General features: G+C 41.4%; 1 protein-coding gene across 1 annotated transcript in view; it reads right to left on the bottom strand.

Moving 5' to 3' along the window:
- Positions 1-3,556: 3,556 nt before the first annotated feature.
- LOC124274039 (indole-3-acetic acid-amido synthetase GH3.3-like) overlaps positions 3,557-20,090 on the bottom strand; it is a 32,072-nt gene continuing 15,538 nt past the window's right edge. The window contains exons 5-8 of the mRNA XM_046709366.1: positions 7,995-8,122; positions 7,207-7,343; positions 5,321-5,403; positions 3,557-4,476 (exon numbers count right to left, since the gene is read on the bottom strand). Coding sequence (XP_046565322.1) covers positions 4,255-4,476; positions 5,321-5,403; positions 7,207-7,343; positions 7,995-8,122 — 570 coding nt within the window. The 3' untranslated portion in view covers positions 3,557-4,254. The remainder of the gene's footprint in view (positions 4,477-5,320; positions 5,404-7,206; positions 7,344-7,994; positions 8,123-20,090) is intronic.

Raw genomic sequence — 20,090 nt, 5'->3', positions numbered from 1 at the left:
ATCAACAACACGGACGACTTCGACATCACCAATAGATACACTGACACCGAGACTCGACCCCTGCTGCTGAGGAAGGGCGTCTACACCTACGAGTACATGGATGATTGGTCTAAGTTTGACGAGACGCGATTACCTCCCATCGACCAATTTTACAGCAACTTGATCGATTCCAATATCTCTCAAGACGGTTACGCGCACGCGATTAACATGTGGGACGAACTCGGCTGCAAGAATTTGGGTGATTACCACGACCTGTACTTGAAAACGGACGTGCTGCTGCTGGCCGACATGTTTGAGATATTCAGAAAAACGGTCTCTCTTGGGACGCCTTGTTGAAAAAGACCGGCGTGGAGCTGAAACTACTGACGGATTACGACATGCACCTGTTCGTGGAAAAAGGCTTGCAAGGTGGCATTTCCATGACCTCCAACCGATATGCCAAAGCCAACAACAAGTACATTCCCAGTCATGACCGCGGCAAACCGACCATACAAATACTCTATCTTGACGCCAACAACCTGTACGGCTGGGCCATGAGTCAGTATCTCCCCACCGGGGGATTCAAATGGGTCTCTTCGCCTGAGAAGATTGACGTGAATAGCATCGCGCCGGATTCGAACAAAGGCTACATGCTCGATTCGGACTTGGACTCTTCCGCAGAAATACACGAATCGCACAACAGCTATCCGCTAGCTCCCAAATGATTGACGGTGAACCCTGACTGGATGTCCGAATATCAACGAAACCTGCTGGTAGACAACAAGCTGGCTAACATCGAAAAACTCGTGCCGAACTTGATGAACAAGTCAAAATAAGTTGTTCACTATCGCAATCTGCAACTGTACTTGTCGCTGGGAATGAAACTCACGAAAATACAGAGGGTGCTCCAGTTTGATCAAAGTCCATGGATGGAACCTAACATTCGGTTGAAGACGTATCTGCGAAAACAAGCCATGAGCGACTTAAAAAACAAACTTGTACAAGCTCATGAACAACTCGGTGTTCGGCAAGACGATTGAGAATTTGACGTTAAAGTGAAATTAGTCAGAGACAGCTAGGAAGAAAAACTCAGGAAACTTATAGCCAGCCCGGCGTTCAACCGAAGCAAGATATTCGACGATGACTTTGAACAAAAGCCACATCAAATTCAACCGGCCCGGTTACGTTGGGATGAGCATCCTCGACTTATCCAAACACTTGATGTACTATTTCTACTACAACGAGCTGATAAAGCAGAACGGCGAAGTACTGTACACGGACACAGATTCTCTGCTCATGGAAATTCACACCGAGGACGTGTACGAGGACATGAATAAACACATGCACCTGTAAGACACCAGCGACTACCCTAAAGATCACCCTATGCACAGCCAAGTCAACAAAAAAAAAGTGGTCGGCAAGATGAAGGACAAATGAGCGGGCACGCCGATTCGCCAAGTACATTGGCTTGAGACGCAAGATGTGTTTCATCAAGAAAGCCGACGACGAAATCCGAAAGTCGAAAGGCGTGAAAAAACGTGGTGAAAAAACACACCAAGCACGCCAGATTCAAGGAAGCCCTGTTCAAGAATAAAACGTTCAAACACCAAATGAACATGCTGAGAAGTGACTGACACAAGATATACAGACTGAGAATCAACAAGACATCGCTGTCTCCCATAGACATGAAACAATGGATCGAATCAACGAAGTCACCACTTACGCGTACGGGCACAAACTCGTATCGAATAATTGAATGCTTATGCACACAGACGTACATATATCACGGAGAAAATTTATTACAGCCCGCAAGGGTACTGGAAAGGCGCGGACGCCATCCTTAATCGCCAAAGCCGCTTGAGTCTCGGAAGAGAAAGCCAAAGCCTGGCTTAAAAAACAAGCCATCCGGCAAGTCTACCTGCCGGCGCCTCGATACACCCCGAGAAGAAAATTTGATATTTCAACGCCGAATCGGGTCCACCAAGCCGACCTCCTGTTTCTCCTTCAAGACAGGGTGAGGCGCAAAACCTACAAGTACGCCCTGACCGCCGTCGATGTCGCCAGTCGCTACAAGGAAGCCGAACCGTTGACAACGAAAGATTCGAACGAAGTCGTCAAAGCCTTTGAACTCATATACAAACGCAGTGGCTTGACATGGCCTACTGTATTGCAAGTCGATCCCGGATGCAAGTTCATGGGAGCCGTGTCGCAGCTGCTGGCCAAGCACAAAGTCCAAGTGAGACGAGGTATAGCGGCAGCTCACCGAAGCCAAGACATCATTGAGAGATTCAATTGCACCCTAGCCGAACGCCTGTTCTCGCACCAATACTCGCAGGATTTAATGGATCCCGGAAACAGAAACACAGAATGGGTCGTACGCTTACCGCGAGTGGTGGATGTCATCAACAACGAAGTCACCAGACTCGTGGACAAGAGACCCGTCGAAGCCATCAAAATGAAATCTGTCGAATCTTCGTCGGCAGCAGCACGTCGGGATAAAACAGAGAAAACATTACCAGACCGGGTCAGCGTTAGGTACTTGTACCAGCTGGGAGAATACGAGGTAGACAGCAGAAAACGCGCCACCGATCCGATATGGTCCATGAAAACGTACAACGTAGACCTTGTCGACATCAGAGATGGCGAACCGAACTTGTACTACTTGAAAGACGGACGGCCGAGAACATTCGTCAGAGAGGATCGTACCTCACGACACAGTCCCTTACACATCACCCACCGTGTGATGATAGGTTATCGTCATGATTTTTTTATCAGTCTTCCATGCCTATTTTTCTGCTTAATGTAGCCAGCCAGCCAGCCACCCGTACACCAAGCCGAAAAAGACACACTCCCACGCAATGCGACTCGTCCGCCAAACGTGCTCGGAGGAGGAACCACCCCCGAGGCGACCCGAGCCTGTTTCTCGACCGACCCCATGCTCACTTTAAAGTCAATATTTCAGAAACTATTCCACCGATTTTAATTACATTTTGCATGCAACTCAGTAGTAGTATACACAATGGGGCTACGGGATTAGGGACTTCCCCAAAGGCTAAAGTTTTAAAAATAAATTGAGCCCTTGAGGGGACCTGGTTACGTAGCCACATTGTGTATACTACTACTAGTTTAGCCCCGCTTCAATAAGTGGCCAACTGCATCGAGTTACTGAATTGCAGTCAATAACAGTACTATTTTAACTTAAAAAATCATTCGTATATATTTCACCGTTACTCAAATATACCTTTACTCCAATATACTAACCTTGGCTTGTTTTTTTTCTATCATATGGATACAAGAACATAATGTCATTCACTAACTACAATATACCTTTCTCTCTTGTCTTTTACTTTCTGATTATTAGATTACCTTTAATTACTGGTCAATAGGATTGTATGCATGTAGTTCTTCTGGGAGAGCTGACGGGCTGTGCTCATTACATGCCATGGGGGTGCCTCTATTCAGATAATTAATCCCTGTAGATAATTTGGGATGTAGTTCAAATGGGAAGTAGTTCTTATGGGAGTAAACCAATTTGAATAGCTAATTCATTAATGAAAAAGGTAAATAGAAAAGGAACTAAAATGCACCCTTGTCTAACTCCTAACTGGCTGATAAAAGTTTTTGAAATTTCATTATTGTTACGTACACACACCCTTACATTCTCATAAATACTGCATACAAGTTTATTCATTTTGATACTTAGACCATTTAACCTTAATAAAATGTTTCTCAAATAGATTCAACGTAGGGTATTAAGAGTCTATGGTTCATCAGGACGCTAAGTACATTTAAAGCACATAGTTCCTCAGGACACCAACTACTTACACTTTCAATCGTTCCTCAGGACACCAAGTACTTTAAGAGTCAATAGTTCCTCAGCACGCCAAGTACGTTAAGACTACATGGTTGGTCGGTATGTCAAGTACCTTGTGAGTCCACAGGACGTCAACTACTTAAAGTGTCTGGGGTGTTTTTGGATACCAAATACATTAGGAGTCCATGGTTCCTCAGCATGTCAACTAAGTTTGTGCCACAGCAGTGATAGGAATCAGTCATAAAATTCTCTCAAAAATCCCCCGAAACCCAACCTGAATGTAAGCACCATTTAACCTTCACAAAATGTTTCTCAAAGAGATTCAGGGAAGAGTGTTAAGAGTCTATGGTTCCTCAGGACGCCAAGTACTAAAAGAGTCCATAGTTTCTTTGGCCACCAAGTACTTCAAGAGTCCGTTATTTCTCCATTCTCGGGAAAATAAATATTGCCACAATTACCAATCACAACTTGTTTGCCAACAGGATTCGTATCAATTCGAGTTTCGTCGTAAACTTCGGGTACTTGTACTGCTGTACTGCAGCCTTTGAGTTGAGGTCACAGTTGACCTGCTTGATGACGTCAAGCGTCCCGGACTTGACCTGGATCACTACAGGGTCGACAAACACACTCGTTGAGCGGATTTCATGGTAGAACTCAAAGTGGGATTGTAATGCAACGTCAACCTGAAACATTGTAAAGATTTTAAAGATCCTTCTTGTGGTAGGATGCTGACATATTGTAATGCTCGGGTAGTTTTATGATACAGATTATTGAAATAATTGCCAGTGAATGAAATACTCATAAACATATCAAGGCAGTCAATACCTTGTTAAAATAACCCCCCTATTGAGTTATATCATTTTCAGCCATCAAAATCAATATAATGTGTTATCTGTTTGTTGTCAGGTGCCTTCAGTGCCTACAGCCACAGTGTGCGAAATTTCCGCTGGTCCTGTGGTCCCTGGCGAGTAAAAATCCTGTAAACTTTGTGGTCCTGGTGGCCAGTGAATTTTGTATTGATAGTTAAGTAAATCTACGAATGTACCATGCTTGTAGTAAGGGGCGACTAACGGGATCGGGTGGTCAGGCTCGCTGACTTGGTTGACACATGTCATTGGTTCCCAATTGTGTAGATCGATGCTCATACTGTTGATCACTGGATTGTCTGCTCCTGATTCGATTATTTACAGACCGCCGTCATATTGCTGGAGTATTGCAGAGTGCAGCGTAAATCTAAACTCACTCACTCACTCTTTTGGACCAAAGAAGTGCAGGCAGGACCACTAATTATTGTCCACTCACTGGTCCTGTGGTCCAGTAGGAAATTTGGAAAAGTTTCTTTCCCCGTAGCCAGGGACTAAACATGAGACTTACAAATCTGTGAGATAACAGACTTATTTGTATAGCGTCCCTAATGTAATGTATTGCCTCATGCTATGAACGCTGCTTCTGAGCACCAGGGACGTTCTGCAAACTGCTTAAGCTGCGTCAGTCATATTTCACCCACTCACTGAAACAGGGACATACCTTTTCTTTGTCTTCATCTGATAAGGTAGAGTCATCTTCAAGCTCCAGAAATATATAGAAGCACCGTTCACAAGAAACGTCACCTGTATGTAACACACGTACATATTTACGTACACATGTCATCGTATCCCAAGTGCATAGACAGATGTTGCTGATCACTGGATTGTCCGATCCAGACTGGAATATTTACTGTTGCCATGTGTCTGGATCGTGCGGCTTTTAACAACAATCAAAACAAAAGAAAGAAAATACACAACAAACTTACGTACAATTCATCGAACCATTTTGAGTTTTACGCAAAAGTACTGAAGCACATAACATCTTCATAACCTAACGGGAGACCGTCAACCTAGTCTAAGTTTTATTGTAATTATAAATTGTAAGAATTGTTGTCAATAATTATGCTTGTTTAAACATCACTCATTCCTGCTGTGTATAAAGCGTTACATGTGCTGGAGTAATTTATAACCATTTATAGGCTGTGATGTGATCGTTGGTTCTAAGTTAAAGGCAAAAAATTTCTTAAATAAATAAAAAATAATAATAATAACAAAAATAATAATAATGACGAGAGCAAGGAATTCCACAGCTATTTTAAGCGTGCCAAGGTTGTTGTACAGAATCTGAAATTTGAGGTTGATTTTGCTGATGGCGATGTACTGCTCGACGGTACAACGATGGGAGTAAACCAGGTGAAGGCCTTCACCAAGTCTGCCTAGAGTTGGTCTTTTGTGGAGAAGCTTTCTGAGAAGCCATTGCATCGTGGGTACATGCAGTGTGTAGAACAGAATAGCAATCCCGCCGACTCTTTCGCCTGGATGAAGTCGGCTGGTCTTAAATGTGAAACTGAGGGCTTCCGTTTTGCTGCTCAGGACCAGTCACTGCCCATTCGTAATCGCCAAAATGTGATTCTTAAAGAAAATATCAATATGAAATGTCGACCTTGTAATGAATTTACAGTGTCAGTGGATGTCCTTCTTTGGCACAAACAGCATATCTTAAACGACATGATGGCATGGCTCGTTGCTTTTACTACTGTCTCCGCCATGTCTGAAGCTTTGACTCCGAGGTCCATCCATGGTACGGCCCTGAACATGTCCAGGGCGTCATGGAAAATGATGCTTTCAAACTTCTGTGGAATAGGCCCACATACAGCCCCAGAAGAATTCCTGCCAACAAACCTGATCTTGTCCTTTTTGATAAAGCCAATGAATTTATTTATATCATTGAATTTTCTGTCCCTTTTGACAGCAATGTGATTGGCAAGATTCAGGAAAAGCATGATAAACATGCGGACCTCGCCTTTGAAATGTCTCGCTTGCATCCCATGTACACTGTCATCAGGCACCTCATTGTTCTCGGTGCCCTTGGTTTGGTACCTCCTGATCTCTTGGCGCAGATCAGGTGAGTGCCAGGGTTCTCCACCGGGAGCACAGCCCTTCTGACACTCTGGGTTATGCAGAAGGCTGCACTGTTGTCTCCGGAAAGTTCTTGTTGGGTTCGACTAGGCAGTGTTTCCTGGGAGAAGTCCCATTCGCTGTCTGGGCTGCGTGTAGAGGGGGCAAGGGCCCTGAGCTGATGATGAGCCTTACCAGCCTGACTGTGCCAGGATCACCCGAACCCTCTCTGCTGCATTTTCATCATTAATCTGTAAAGCATAAATAAATAAATAAAATAAGATATAGATAAAAAAAGAAAGAAAAAGATAAACATATGTATTTAGATTTTCAATTCTAAATTAAAATTTCCAATGAATTATGGTATGGGCTGTAAGGGGGGTAATGCGTTTAGATACTAACTGTCTGAAGACTGGACTTGTCAATGCTTAACCACTGCTATTACATCTTACATGATATACCATATGGAACTGTTATGAAACTTGGTACCTGTTACGTCATCGATGTGTTGGTTCATACATGCCATGTAGCTGTATAACGATGTTCCCGACCTCCACGTTCTAGCAGCATCGTGAACGGCCTTCGTGAACAATATCTCAGGGTACTTATTGAGACAGTCAGACGATCTGAAGAAGTAATGGCAACACGTTTAGCAGATTCATCTTTTTTTATGTCTGGGGTGGTGGGGTAGCCTAGTGGTTAAAGCGTTTGATTGACATGCCGAAGCCCCGGGTTCGATTTCCTACAAGGGTACAATGTGTGAAGCCCATATATGGTGGCTTCGCTCCATGATATTGTTGGAATATTGCTAAAAGCGGCGTAATCAAATTGTGCTTTGCACAACAAAGTTTTTCATGTCGATGAACACAATGCCAAAATAATCGCTTTTAAAACTTTCTTATTTGTAAAGGAAAAAGCCACGCAATGCAAATTTTGTAAACTTCATTACAGATTCAAGCTCCTTGGAGGTATTTATAGTGACTGATAGATGTATGAAACCTGTGGAGATTGTGTTCTTGGATTGTCCATCACGTGGTCGGCCTCCATGTGTTTTGTTACTGGCGTGTCACAGTATTGATGGACATCATGTAAAGTATATCCACCCAACCATGTTGTTCGTTGCTCACAGTATCAATCGCTGGATTGTCTGATCCAGATTAAGTTATCTGCAGACTGCCATCATGTGGATGAAGTATTGCTCAGTACAGCGTTCAATATAGAACGGACTACCATTCATTGATTCATGAAAACCTATAAAAACCTGTGTATCAACGTACCTCTGGGAGAAGGTGTAGTTGGGAGTCGTCCCCGTGAAGCTGCTGACTCGCACGACGTCCCCGGTCCTATATCTGTACAGTCCCATCCATGTCGTCACCACCATCTCATACTCTCCACCAACCTCAACCTGGAGGGGGATAGTTCAGGATATTATGGTGGTTATACAATATAAGTTGTTCACTGGTCTCGAGGGGGACATTGACTGATGTACCCTCGATATTTGTTTATGTTCCCTGATCCCCAAAGGCGAGGGGAACATAAAGAAACATCGAGGGTACATCAACCCATGGGCCGAGGGACCAGGGTACATCAACCCGAGGGACCAGTGAACAAAGTATTTATCTTACCGAACACCTCAATGGAATTTTGAACTGTTTGAAGCACGGGTATCGGACCATAGTATTGAGTACCAGACAAGAAAAACAAATTTAGAATGATCTCCCTTCCATCCATTTGCATTCGTAAAACATCGGTAATTTCCGTAAATCATACGCGATTCAATGTAGTAGAATAAAGAATCATTACTACGAAGTAACACATGAGTTCGGCATTTCCAGCGGGGTACATAGAAAATGTTACTCGCTTGTAAGCGGGGTACATTGAAAATAATAGAAGAGCGCCCAGCAATAAGAAAACAACACAAATGTGTGAGGCAAGATAAGGTGGATTACAGGTTTTAAACATATGGATGAACGCGGTGTATTACAGAGGGTATATGAATTTCCCATATTACAGGGGTAAATATACGGATGAACATGGACTATAACAAAATGTAAATGTACGGATCAACAGGGTGTATTATGGCGAGTAAATGTACGGATGTGCATGGGTTACTACATAGGCCATAACTACAAGGAATACCACATAGGGGTATCACAGAGAGTAAATGTCCAGATGAGCATAGAGTATCACAGATAGTAAATGTACCAATGAGCATAGGGTATCACAGAGAGTAAATGTCCAGATGAGCATAGGGTATAACAGAGAGTAAATGTCCAGATGAGCATATGGTATAACAGAGAATAAATGTACCGATGAGCATAGGGTATCACAGAGAGTAAATGTCAAGATGAGCATGGGGTATCAGAGAGAGAAAAATGTACAGATGAGCGTGGGGTATAACAGAAAGCAAAAGTCCAGAAGATCATAGGGTATCACAGAGAGTAAATGTACAGATGAGAATGGGGTATCACAGGGAGTAAATGTCAAGATGAGTCTTGGGTATCACAGAGAGTTAATGTACAGATGAGCATCACAGACAGTAAATGTATAGATGAGCATCACAGAGAGTAAATGTCCAGATGAGCATGGGGTATCTCAGAAAGTAAATGTCCAGATGAGCATGGGGTATAACAGAAAGTAAATGTCCTGATGAGCATAAGGTATAACAGAGAGTAAATGTCAAGATGACACTGGGGTATCACAGAGAGTAAATGTACAGATAAGTATGGGGTATCACAGAGAGTAAATGTACAGATGAGCATGGGGTATCACAGAGAGTAAATGTACAGATGAGCATCACAGAGAGTAAATGTCCAGATGGGCAAGGGGTGTCACAGATAGTAAATGTACAGATGAACATGGAGTATAACAGAAAGTAAATGTCCAGATGAGCATGAGGTATAACAAAGAGTAAATGTACTGATAAGTATGGGGTATCACAGAGAGTAAATGTTCAGAGGAGCATGGGGCATAAGAGAGAGTGAATGTCAAGATGAGTCTGGGTTATCACAGAGAGTAAATGTACACATAAGTATGGGGTATCACAGAGAGTAAATGTACAGATGAGCATGGGGAATCACAGAGAGTAAATGTCCAGATGAGCAAGGGGTATCACAGATAGTAAATGTCCTGATGATCATGGGGTATAACAAAGAGTAAATGTATAGATAAGTATGGGGTATCACAGAGAGTAAATGTCCAGATGAGCACGGGGTATCACAGAGAGTAAATGTACAGATGAACATGGAGTATAACAGAAAGTAAATGTCCAGATGAGCATGAGGTATAACAAAGAGTAAATGTACAGATAAGTATGGGGTATCACACAGAGTAAATGTCCAGATGAGCAAGGGGTATCACAGAGAGTAAATGTACAGATGAACATGGAGTATAACAGAAAGTAAATGTCCAGATGGGCATGAGGTTTAACAAAGAGTAAATGTACAGATAAGTATGGGGTATCACAGCGAGTAAATTTTCAGAGGAGCATGGGGCATAAGAGACAGTGAATGTCAAGATGAGTCTGGGTTATCACAGAGAGTAAATGTACAGATAAGTAAGGGGTATCACAGAGAGTAAATGTACAGATGAGCATGGGGAATCACAGAGAGTAAATGTACAGATGAGCATGGGGTATCACAGAGACTAAATGTACAGATGAGCATGAAATACAGTAAATGTACAGATGAGCATCAAAGAGAGTAAATGTCCAGATGAGCATGGGGCAAAACAGAAAGTAAATGTCCTGATGACCATAAGGTATAACAGAGAGCAAATGTACAGATAAGTATGGGGTATCACAGAGAGTAAATGTACAGATGAGCATGGGGCAAAACAGAGAGTAAATGTCAAGATGAGTCTGGGGTATCACAGAGAGTAAATGTACAGATAAGTATGGGGTATCACAGAGAGTGAATGCACAGATGAGCATGGGGTATCACAGAGAGTAAATGTACAGATGAGCATCACAGAGAGTAAATGTCCAGATGAGCAAGGGGTATCACAGATAGTAAATGTCCTGATGATCATGGGGTATAACAAAGAGTAAATGTACAGATAAGTATGGGGTATCACAGAGAGTAAATGTCCAGATGAGCACGGGGTATCACAGAGAGTAAATGTACAGATGAACATGGAGTATAACAGAAAGTAAATGTCCAGATGAGCATGAGGTATAACAAAGAGTAAATGTACAGATAAGTATGGGGTATCACAGAGAGTAAATGTTCAAATGAGCTTGGGGTATAACAGAAAGTAAATGTCCAGATGAGAATAGAGTATAACAAAGAGTAAATGTACAGATAAGTATGGGGTATCACAGAGAGTAAATGTTCAGAGGAGCATGGGGCATAAGAGAGAGTGAATGTCAAGATGAGTCTGGGTTATCACAGAGAGTAAATGTACACATAAGTATGGGGTATCACAGAGAGTAAATGTACAGATGAGCATGGGGAATCACAGAGAGTAAATGTACAGATGAGCATGGGGTATCACAGAGATTGAATGTACAGATGAGCACGAAATACAGAAAATGTACAGATGAGCATCAAAGAGAGTAAATGTCCAGATGAGCATGGGGCAAAACAGAAAGTAAATGTCCTGATGAGCATAAGGTATAACAGAGAGCAAATGTACAGATAATTATTGGGTATCACAGAGAGTAAATGTACAGATGAGCATGGGGCAAAACAGAGAGTAAATGTCAAGATGAGTCTGGGGTATCACAGAGAGTAAATGTACAGATAAGTATGGGGTATCACAGAGAGTGAATGCACAGATGAGCATGGGGTATCACAGAGAGTAAATGTACAGATGAGCATAACAGAGAGTAAATGTACAGATGAGCAAGGGGTATCACAGATAGTAAATGTCCTGATGATCATGGGGTATAACAAAGAGTAAATGTCCAGATGAGCAAGGGGTATCACAGAGAGTAATTGTGCAGATGAACATGGAGTGTAACAGAAAGTAAATGTCCAGATGAGCATGAGGTATAACAAAGAGTAAATGTACAGATAAGTATGGGGTATCACAGAGAGTAAATGTTCAAATGAGCTTGGGGTATAACAGAAAGTAAATGTCCAGATGAGCATAGAGTATAACAGAGAGCAAATGTACAGATACATATGGGGTATAACAGAAAGTAAATGTCCAGATGAGCATAGAGTATAACAGAGAGCAAATGTACAGATGAGTCTGGGGTATCACAGAGAGTAAGTGTACAGATGAGCATGGGGAATCACAGAGAGTAATTGTACAGATGAGCATGGGGTATCACAGAGTGTAAATGAACAGATGAGCATGGGGTATCACAGAGAGTAAATGTACAGATGAGCATGAAATACAGTAAATATACAGATGAGCATCAGGGAGTAAATGTACAGATGAGAATGGGGCATAACAGATAGTGAATGTACAGATAAGTATGGGGTATCACAGAGAGTAAATATACAGATGAGAATTTGGTATCACTGAGAGTAAATGTACAGATGGGCATGGTGCATCACAGAGATTAAATGTACAGATAAGCATGGGTTATCACAGAGCGTAAATGTACTGATACGTATGGGATATCACAGAGAGTAAATGTCCAGATGAGCATAGGGTATCACAGAAAGTAAATGTACAGATGAGCATGGGGTATCACAGAGAGTAAATGTCAAGATGAGCATGGGGTATCACAGAGAGTAAATGTCCAGATGACTTTGGGATATTACAAAAAGTAAATGTACAGATGTGCATGGGGTATCACAGAGAGAAAATGTACAGATGAGCATGGGATGTCACAAAAGAGTAAATGTCCATATGAGCATAGGGTATCACAGAGAGTAAAATGTACAGATGAGCATGGGGGTATCACAGAGTGAAAATCTCCTATTGGGCATAGGGTATAACAGAGAATAAATGTCCAGATGAGGGGGTACAGATCAGCATGGGGTATAACAAAGAGTAAATGTACAGATAAGTATGTGGTATCACAGAGATTAAATGTCCAGATGAGCAAGGGGTATCACAGAGAGTAAATGTACAGATGAACATGGAGTATAACAGAAAGTAAATGTCCAGATGAGCATGAGGTATAACAAAGAGTAAATGTACAGAGAAGTATGGGGTATCACAGAGATTAAATGTCCAGATGAGCAAGGGGTATCACAGAGAGTAATTGTACAGATGAACATGGAGTATAACAGAAAGTAAATGTCCAGATGAGCATGAGGTATAACAAAGAGTAAATGTACAGATAAGTATGGGGTTTCACAGAGAGTAAATGTTCAGAGGAGCATGGGGCATAAGAGAGAGTGAATGTCAAGATGAGTCTGGGTTATCACAGAGAGTAAATGTACAGATAAGTATGGGGTATAACAGAAAGTAAATGTTCAGATGAGCATGAGGTATAACAAAGAGTAAATGTACATATAAGTATGGGGTTTCACAGAGAGTAAATGTTCAGAGGAGCATGGGGCATAAGAGAGAGTGAATGTCAAGATGAGTCTGGGTTATCACAGAGAGTAAATGTACAGATAAGTAGGGGGTATCACAGAGACTAAATGAACAGATGAGCATGGGGTATCACAGAGAGTAAATGTACAGATGAGCACGAAATACAGTAAATGTACAGATGAGCATCAAAGAGTGTAAATGTCCAGATGAGCATGGGGGAAAACAGAGAGTAAATGTCAAAATGACTCTGAAATATCACAGAGAGTAAATGTACAGATAAGTATGGGGTATCACAGAGAGTGAATGTACAGATGAGCATGGGGTATCACAGAGAGTAAATGTACAGATGAGAATCACAGAGAGTAAATGTCCAGATGAGCAAGGGGTATCACAGAGAGTAAATGTACAGATGAACATGGAATGTAACAGAAAGTAAATGTCCAGATGAGCATGAGGTATAACAAAGAGTAAATGTACAGATAAGTATGGGGTATCACAGAGAGTAAATGTTCAAATGAGCTTGGGGTATAACAGAAAGTAAATGTCCAGATGAGCATAGAGTATAACAGAGAGCAAATGTACAGATACATATGGGGTATAACAGAAAGTAAATGTCCAGATGAGCATAGAGTATGACAGAGAGCAAATGTACAGATGAGTCTGGGGTATCACAGAGAGTAAATGTACAGATGAGCATGGGGAATCACAGAGAGTAATTGTACAGATGAGCATGGGGTATCACAGAGTGTAAATGAACAGATGAGCATGGGGTATCACAGAGAGTAAATGTACAGATGAGCATGAAATACAGTAAATATACAGATGAGCATCAGGGAGTAAATGTACAGATGAGAATGGGGCATAACAGATAGTAAATGTACAGATAAGTATGGGGTATCACAGAGAGTAAATGTACAGATGAGAATTTGGTATCACTGAGAGTAAATGTACAGATGGGCATGGTGCATCACAGAGATTAAATGTACAGATAAGCATGGGTTATCACAGAGCGTAAATGTACTGATACGTATGGGATATCACAGAGAGTAAATGTCCAGATGAGCATAGGGTATCACAGAAAGTAAATGTACAGATGAGCATGGGGTATCACAGAGAGTAAATGTCAAGATGAGCATGGGGTATCACAGAGAGTAAATGTCCAGATGACTTTGGGATATCACAAAAAGTAAATGTACAGATGTGCATGGGGTATCACAGAGAGAAAATGTACAGATGAGCATGGGATGTCACAAAGAGTAAATGTCCATATGAGCATAGGGTATCACAGAGAGTAAATGTACAGATGAGCATGGGGTATCACAGAGTGAAAATGTCCTATTGGGCATAGGGTATAACAGAGAATAAATGTCCAGATGAGGGGGTACAGATCAGCATGGGGTATAACAAAGAGTAAATGTACAGATAAGTATGTGGTATCACAGAGATTAAATGTCCAGATGAGCAAGGGGTATCACAGAGAGTAAATGTACAGATGAACATGGAGTATAACAGAAAGTAAATGTCCAGATGAGCATGAGGTATAACAAAGAGTAAATGTACAGAGAAGTATGGGGTATCACAGAGATTAAATGTCCAGATGAGCAAGGGGTATCACAGAGAGTAAATGTACAGATGAACATGGAGTATAACAGAAAGTAAATGTCCAGATGAGCATGAGGTATAACAAAGAGTAAATGTACAGATAAGTATGGGGTTTCACAGAGAGTAAATGTTCAGAGGAGCATGGGGCATAAGAGAGAGTGAATGTCAAAATGAGTCTGGGTTATCACAGAGAGTAAATGTACAGATAAGTAAGGGGTATCAGAGAGACTAAATGAACAGATGAGCATGGGGTATCACAGAGAGTAAATGTACAGATGAGCACGAAATACAGTAAATGTACAGATGAGCATCAAAGAGTGTAAATGTCCAGATGAGCATGGGGGAAAACAGAGAGTAAAGGTCAAAATGACTCTGAAATATCACAGATAGTAAATGTACAGATAAGTATGGGGTATCACAGAGAGTGAATGTACAGATGAGCATGGGGTATCACAGAGAGTAAATGTACAGATGAGAATCACTGAGAGTAAATGGCCAGATGTGCAAGGGGTATCACAGATAGTAAATGTCCTGATGAGCACGGGATATAACAGAGAGGAAATGTACAGATAAGAATGGGGTATCACAGAGAGTAAATGTCCAGATGAGCACGGGGTATCACAGAGAGTAATTGTACAGATGAACATGGAGTATAACAGAAAGTAAGTGTCCAGATGAGCATGAGGTATAACAAAGAGTAATTGTACAGATAAGTATGGGGTATCACAGAGAACAAATGTTCAGAGGAGCATGGGGCATAAGAGAGAGTGAATGTCAAGATGAGTCTGAGTTATCACAGAGAGTAAATGTACAGATAAGTATGGGGTATCACAGATAGTAAATGTACAGATGAGCATGGGGAATCACAGAGAGTAAATGTACAGATGAGCATGGGGTTTCACAGAGACTAAATGAACAGATGAGCATGGGGTATCACAGAGAGTAAATGTCCAGATGAGCATGAAATACAGTAAATGTACAGATGAGCATCAAAGAGAGTAAATGTGCAGATGAGCATGGGGCAAAATAGAGAGTAAATGTCAAAATGACTCTGGAATATCACAGAGAGTAAATGTACAGATAAGTATGGGGTATCACAGAGAGTGAATGTACAGATGAGCAAGGGGTATCACAGAGAGTAAATGTACAGATGAGCATCACAGAGAGTAAATGTCCAGATGAGCAAGGGGTATCACAGATAGTAAATGTCCTGATGAGCACGGGGTATAACAGAATGGAAATGTACAGATAAGTATGGGGTATCACAGAGAGTAAATGTACAGATGAACATGGAGTATAACATAAAGTGAATGTCCAGATGAGCATGAGGTATAACAAAGAGTAAATGTACAGATAAGTATGGGGTATCACAGAGAGTAAATGTTCAAATGAGCTTGGGGTATAACAGAAAGTAAATGTCCAGATGAGCATAGAGTATAACAGAGAATAAATGTACAGATACATATGGGGTATAACAGAAAGTAAATGTCCAGATGAGCATAGAGTATAACAGAGAGAAAATGTACAGATGAGTCTGGGGTATCACAGAAAGTAAATGTACAGATGAGCATGGGGAATCACAGAGAGTAATTGTACAGGTGAGCATGGGGTATCACAGAGTGTAAATGAACAGATGAGCATGGGGTATCACAGAGAGTAAATGTACAGATGAGCGTGAAATACAGTAAATATACAGATGAGCATCAGGGAGTAAATGTACAGATGAGAATGGGGCATAACAGATAGTAAATGTACAGATAAGTATGGGGTATCACAGAGAGTAAATGTACAGATGAGAATTGGGTATCACTGAGAGTAAATGTACAGATGGGCATGGTGCATCACAGAGATTAAATGTACAGATAAGCATGGGTTATCACAGAGCGTAAATGTACGGATACGTATGGGATATCACAGAGAGTAAATGTCCAGATGAGCATAGGGTATCACAGAAAGTAAATGTACAGATGAGCATGGGGTATCACAGAGAGTAAATGTCAAGATGAGCATGGGGTATCACAGAGAGTTAATGTCCAGATGACTTTGGGATATCACAAAAAGTAAATGTACAGATGTGCATGGGGTATCACAGAGAGAAAATGTACAGATGAGCATGGGATGTCACAAAGAGTAAATGTCCATATGAGCATAGGGTATCACAGAGAGTAAATGTACAGATGAGCATGGGGTATCACAGAGTGTAAATGTCAGATTGGGCATAGGGTATAACAGAGAATAAATGTCCAGATGAGGGGGTACAGATCAGTATGGGGTATAACAAAGAGTAAATGTACAGATAAGTATGGGGTATCACAGAGATTAAATGTCCAGATGAGCAAGGGGTATCACAGAGAGTAAATGTACAGATGAACATGGCGTATAACAGAAAGTAAATGTCCAGATGAGCATGAGGTATAACAAAGAGTAAATGTACAGATAAGTATGGGGTATCACAGAGAGTAAATGTTCAGAGGAGCATGTTGCATAAGAGAGAGTGAATGTCAAGAGGAGTCTGGGTTATCACAGAGAGTAAATGTACAGATAAGTAAGGGGTATCACAGAGAGTAAATGTACAGATGAGCAAGAGGTATCACAGATGGTAAATGTCTTGATGATCATGGGGTATAACAAAGAGTAAATGTACAGATAAGTATGGGGTATCACAGAGAGTAAATGTCAGATGAGCATGGGGTATCACAGAGAGTAAATGTACAGATGAGCATGGGAGTATCACAGAGGTAAATGTCAGATGAGCATGAGGTATAACAGAGAGTAAATGTACAGATAAGCATGGGGGTATCACTGAGAGTAAATGTTCAGATGAGCATGGGGTATAACAGAGAGTAAATGTCAAGATGAGCATGGGGTATCACAGAGAGTAAATGTACAGATAAGTATGGAGTATCACAGAGAGTAAATGTACAGATGAGCATGGGGTATCACAGAGAGTAAATGTACAGATGAGCATGGGGTATCACAGAGAGAGTAAATGTACAGATGAGCATGGGGTATCACAGAGAGTAAATGTCCAGATGAGCATGGGGTATCACAGAGAGTAAATGTCAAGATGAGCATGGGGTATCACAGAGAGTAAATGTACAGATAAGCATGGGGTATCACAGAGAGTGAATGTGTACAGATGAGCATGGTGTATCACAGAGAGTAAATGTACAGATGAGCATGGGGTATCACAGAGAGTAAATGTCCAGATGAGCATGGGGTATAACAGAGAGTAAATGTACAGATGAGCATGGGGTATCACAGAGAGTAAATGTCAGATGAGCATGGGGTATCACAGAGAGTAAATGTACAGATGAACATGGGGTATCACAGAGGTAAATGTCCAGATGATCATGGGGTATCACAGAGAGTAAATGTCCAGATGAGCATGGGGTATCACAGAGAGTAAATGTTCAGATGAGCATGGGGTATAACAGAGAGTAAATGTCAGATGAGCATGGGGGTATCACAGAGAGTAAATGTACAGATAAGTATGGGGTATCACAGAGAGTAAATGTACAAGATGAGCATGGGGTATCACAGAGAGAGTAAATGTACAGATGAGCATGGGGTATCACAGAGAGTAAATGTACAGATGAGCATGGGGTATCACAGAGAGTAAATGTACAGATGAGCATGGGGTATCACAGAGAGTAAATGTACAGATGAGCATGGGATATCACAGAGAGTAAATGTACAGATGAGCATGGGGTATACAGTACATGTACAGATGAGCATGGGGTATATCACAGAGAGTAAATGTACAGATGAGCATGGGGTATCACAGAGAGTAAATGTACAGATGAGCATGGGGTATCACAGAGAGTAAATGTACAGATGAGCATGGGGTGTATCACAGAGAGTAAATGTACAGATGAGCATGAAACAGAGAGTAAATGTACAGATGAGCATCAAATGTAAAGAAGATGAGCATGGTGTATCACAGAGAGTAAATGTCAAGATGAGTATGGGGTATCACAGAGAGTAAATGTAGATGATATGGGGTATCACAGAGTAAATGTACAGATAGAGTATGGGGTATCAGAGAGTAAATGTACAGATGAGCATGGTGTATCACAGAGAGTAAATGTACAGATGAGCATGGGGTATCACAGAGTAAATGTCAGATGAGCATGGGGTATCACAGAGAGTAAATGTACAGATGAGCATGGGGTATCACAGAGAGTAAATGTACAGATGAGCATGGGGTATAACAGAGAGTAAATGTCCAGATGAGCATGGGGTATCACAGAGAGTAAATGTACAGATGAGCATGGGGTATCACAGAGAGTAAATGTCCAGATGAGCATGAGGTATAACAAAGAGTAAATGTACAGATAAGTATGGGGTATCACAGAGAGTAAATGTCAAGATGAGTCTGGGGTATCACAGAGAGTAAATGTACAGATGAGTATGGGGTATCACAAAGAGTAAATGTACAGATGAGCATAGGGTATCACAGAGAGTAAATGTCATGATGAGCATGGGATATCATAAAGAGTAAATGAACAGATGTGCATGGGGTATCACAGAGAGATAATGTACAGATGAGCATGGGATGTCACAAAGAGTTAATGTCCAGATGAGCATAGGGTATCACAGAGAGTAAATGTACAGATGAGCATGGGGTATCACAGAGTGTAAATGTCCAGATGGGCATAGAGTATAACAGAGAATAAATGTCCAGATGAGCATGGGGTATCACAGAGGTAAATGTACAGATGAGCATGGGGTATCACAGAGAGTAAATGTACAGATGAGCATGGGGTATCACAGAGAGTAAATGTACAGATGAGCATGGGGTATCACAGAGAGTAAATGTCCAGATGAGCATGGGGTATCACAGAGAGTAAATGTACAGATAAGTATTGGGTATCACAGAGAGTAAATGTCCAGAAGAGCATGGGGTATCACAGAGAGTAAATGTACAGATGAGCAGAGGGTATCACAGAGTGTAAATGAACAGATGAGCATGAGGTATAACAAAGAGTAAATGTGCAGATAAGTATGGAGTATCACAGAGAGTAAAAGTACAGATGAGCATGGGGCATAACAGAGAGTAAATGTCAAGATGAGTCTGGGGTATCACCGAGAGTAAATGTACAGATAAGTATGGGGTATCACAGAGAGTAAATGTACAGATGAGCATGGGGAATCACAGAGAGTAAATGTACAGATGAGCAGGGGTATCACAGAGTGTAAATGAACAGATGAGCATGGGGTTTCACAGACAGTAAATGTACAGATGAGCATGAAATACAGTAAATGTACAGATGAGCATCAGAGAGTAAATGTACAGATGAGAATGGGGCATAACAGAGAGTAAATGT

The sequence above is a fragment of the Haliotis rubra genome, unplaced genomic scaffold, assembly GCF_003918875.1.
Source record: "Haliotis rubra isolate DU_JTF1 unplaced genomic scaffold, ASM391887v1 Scf187, whole genome shotgun sequence".
NCBI classification, from domain to species: domain Eukaryota; kingdom Metazoa; phylum Mollusca; class Gastropoda; order Lepetellida; family Haliotidae; genus Haliotis; species Haliotis rubra.
Note: the sequence above shows the minus strand (reverse complement) of the source record. Positions and strands in the feature narration are given on the sequence as shown.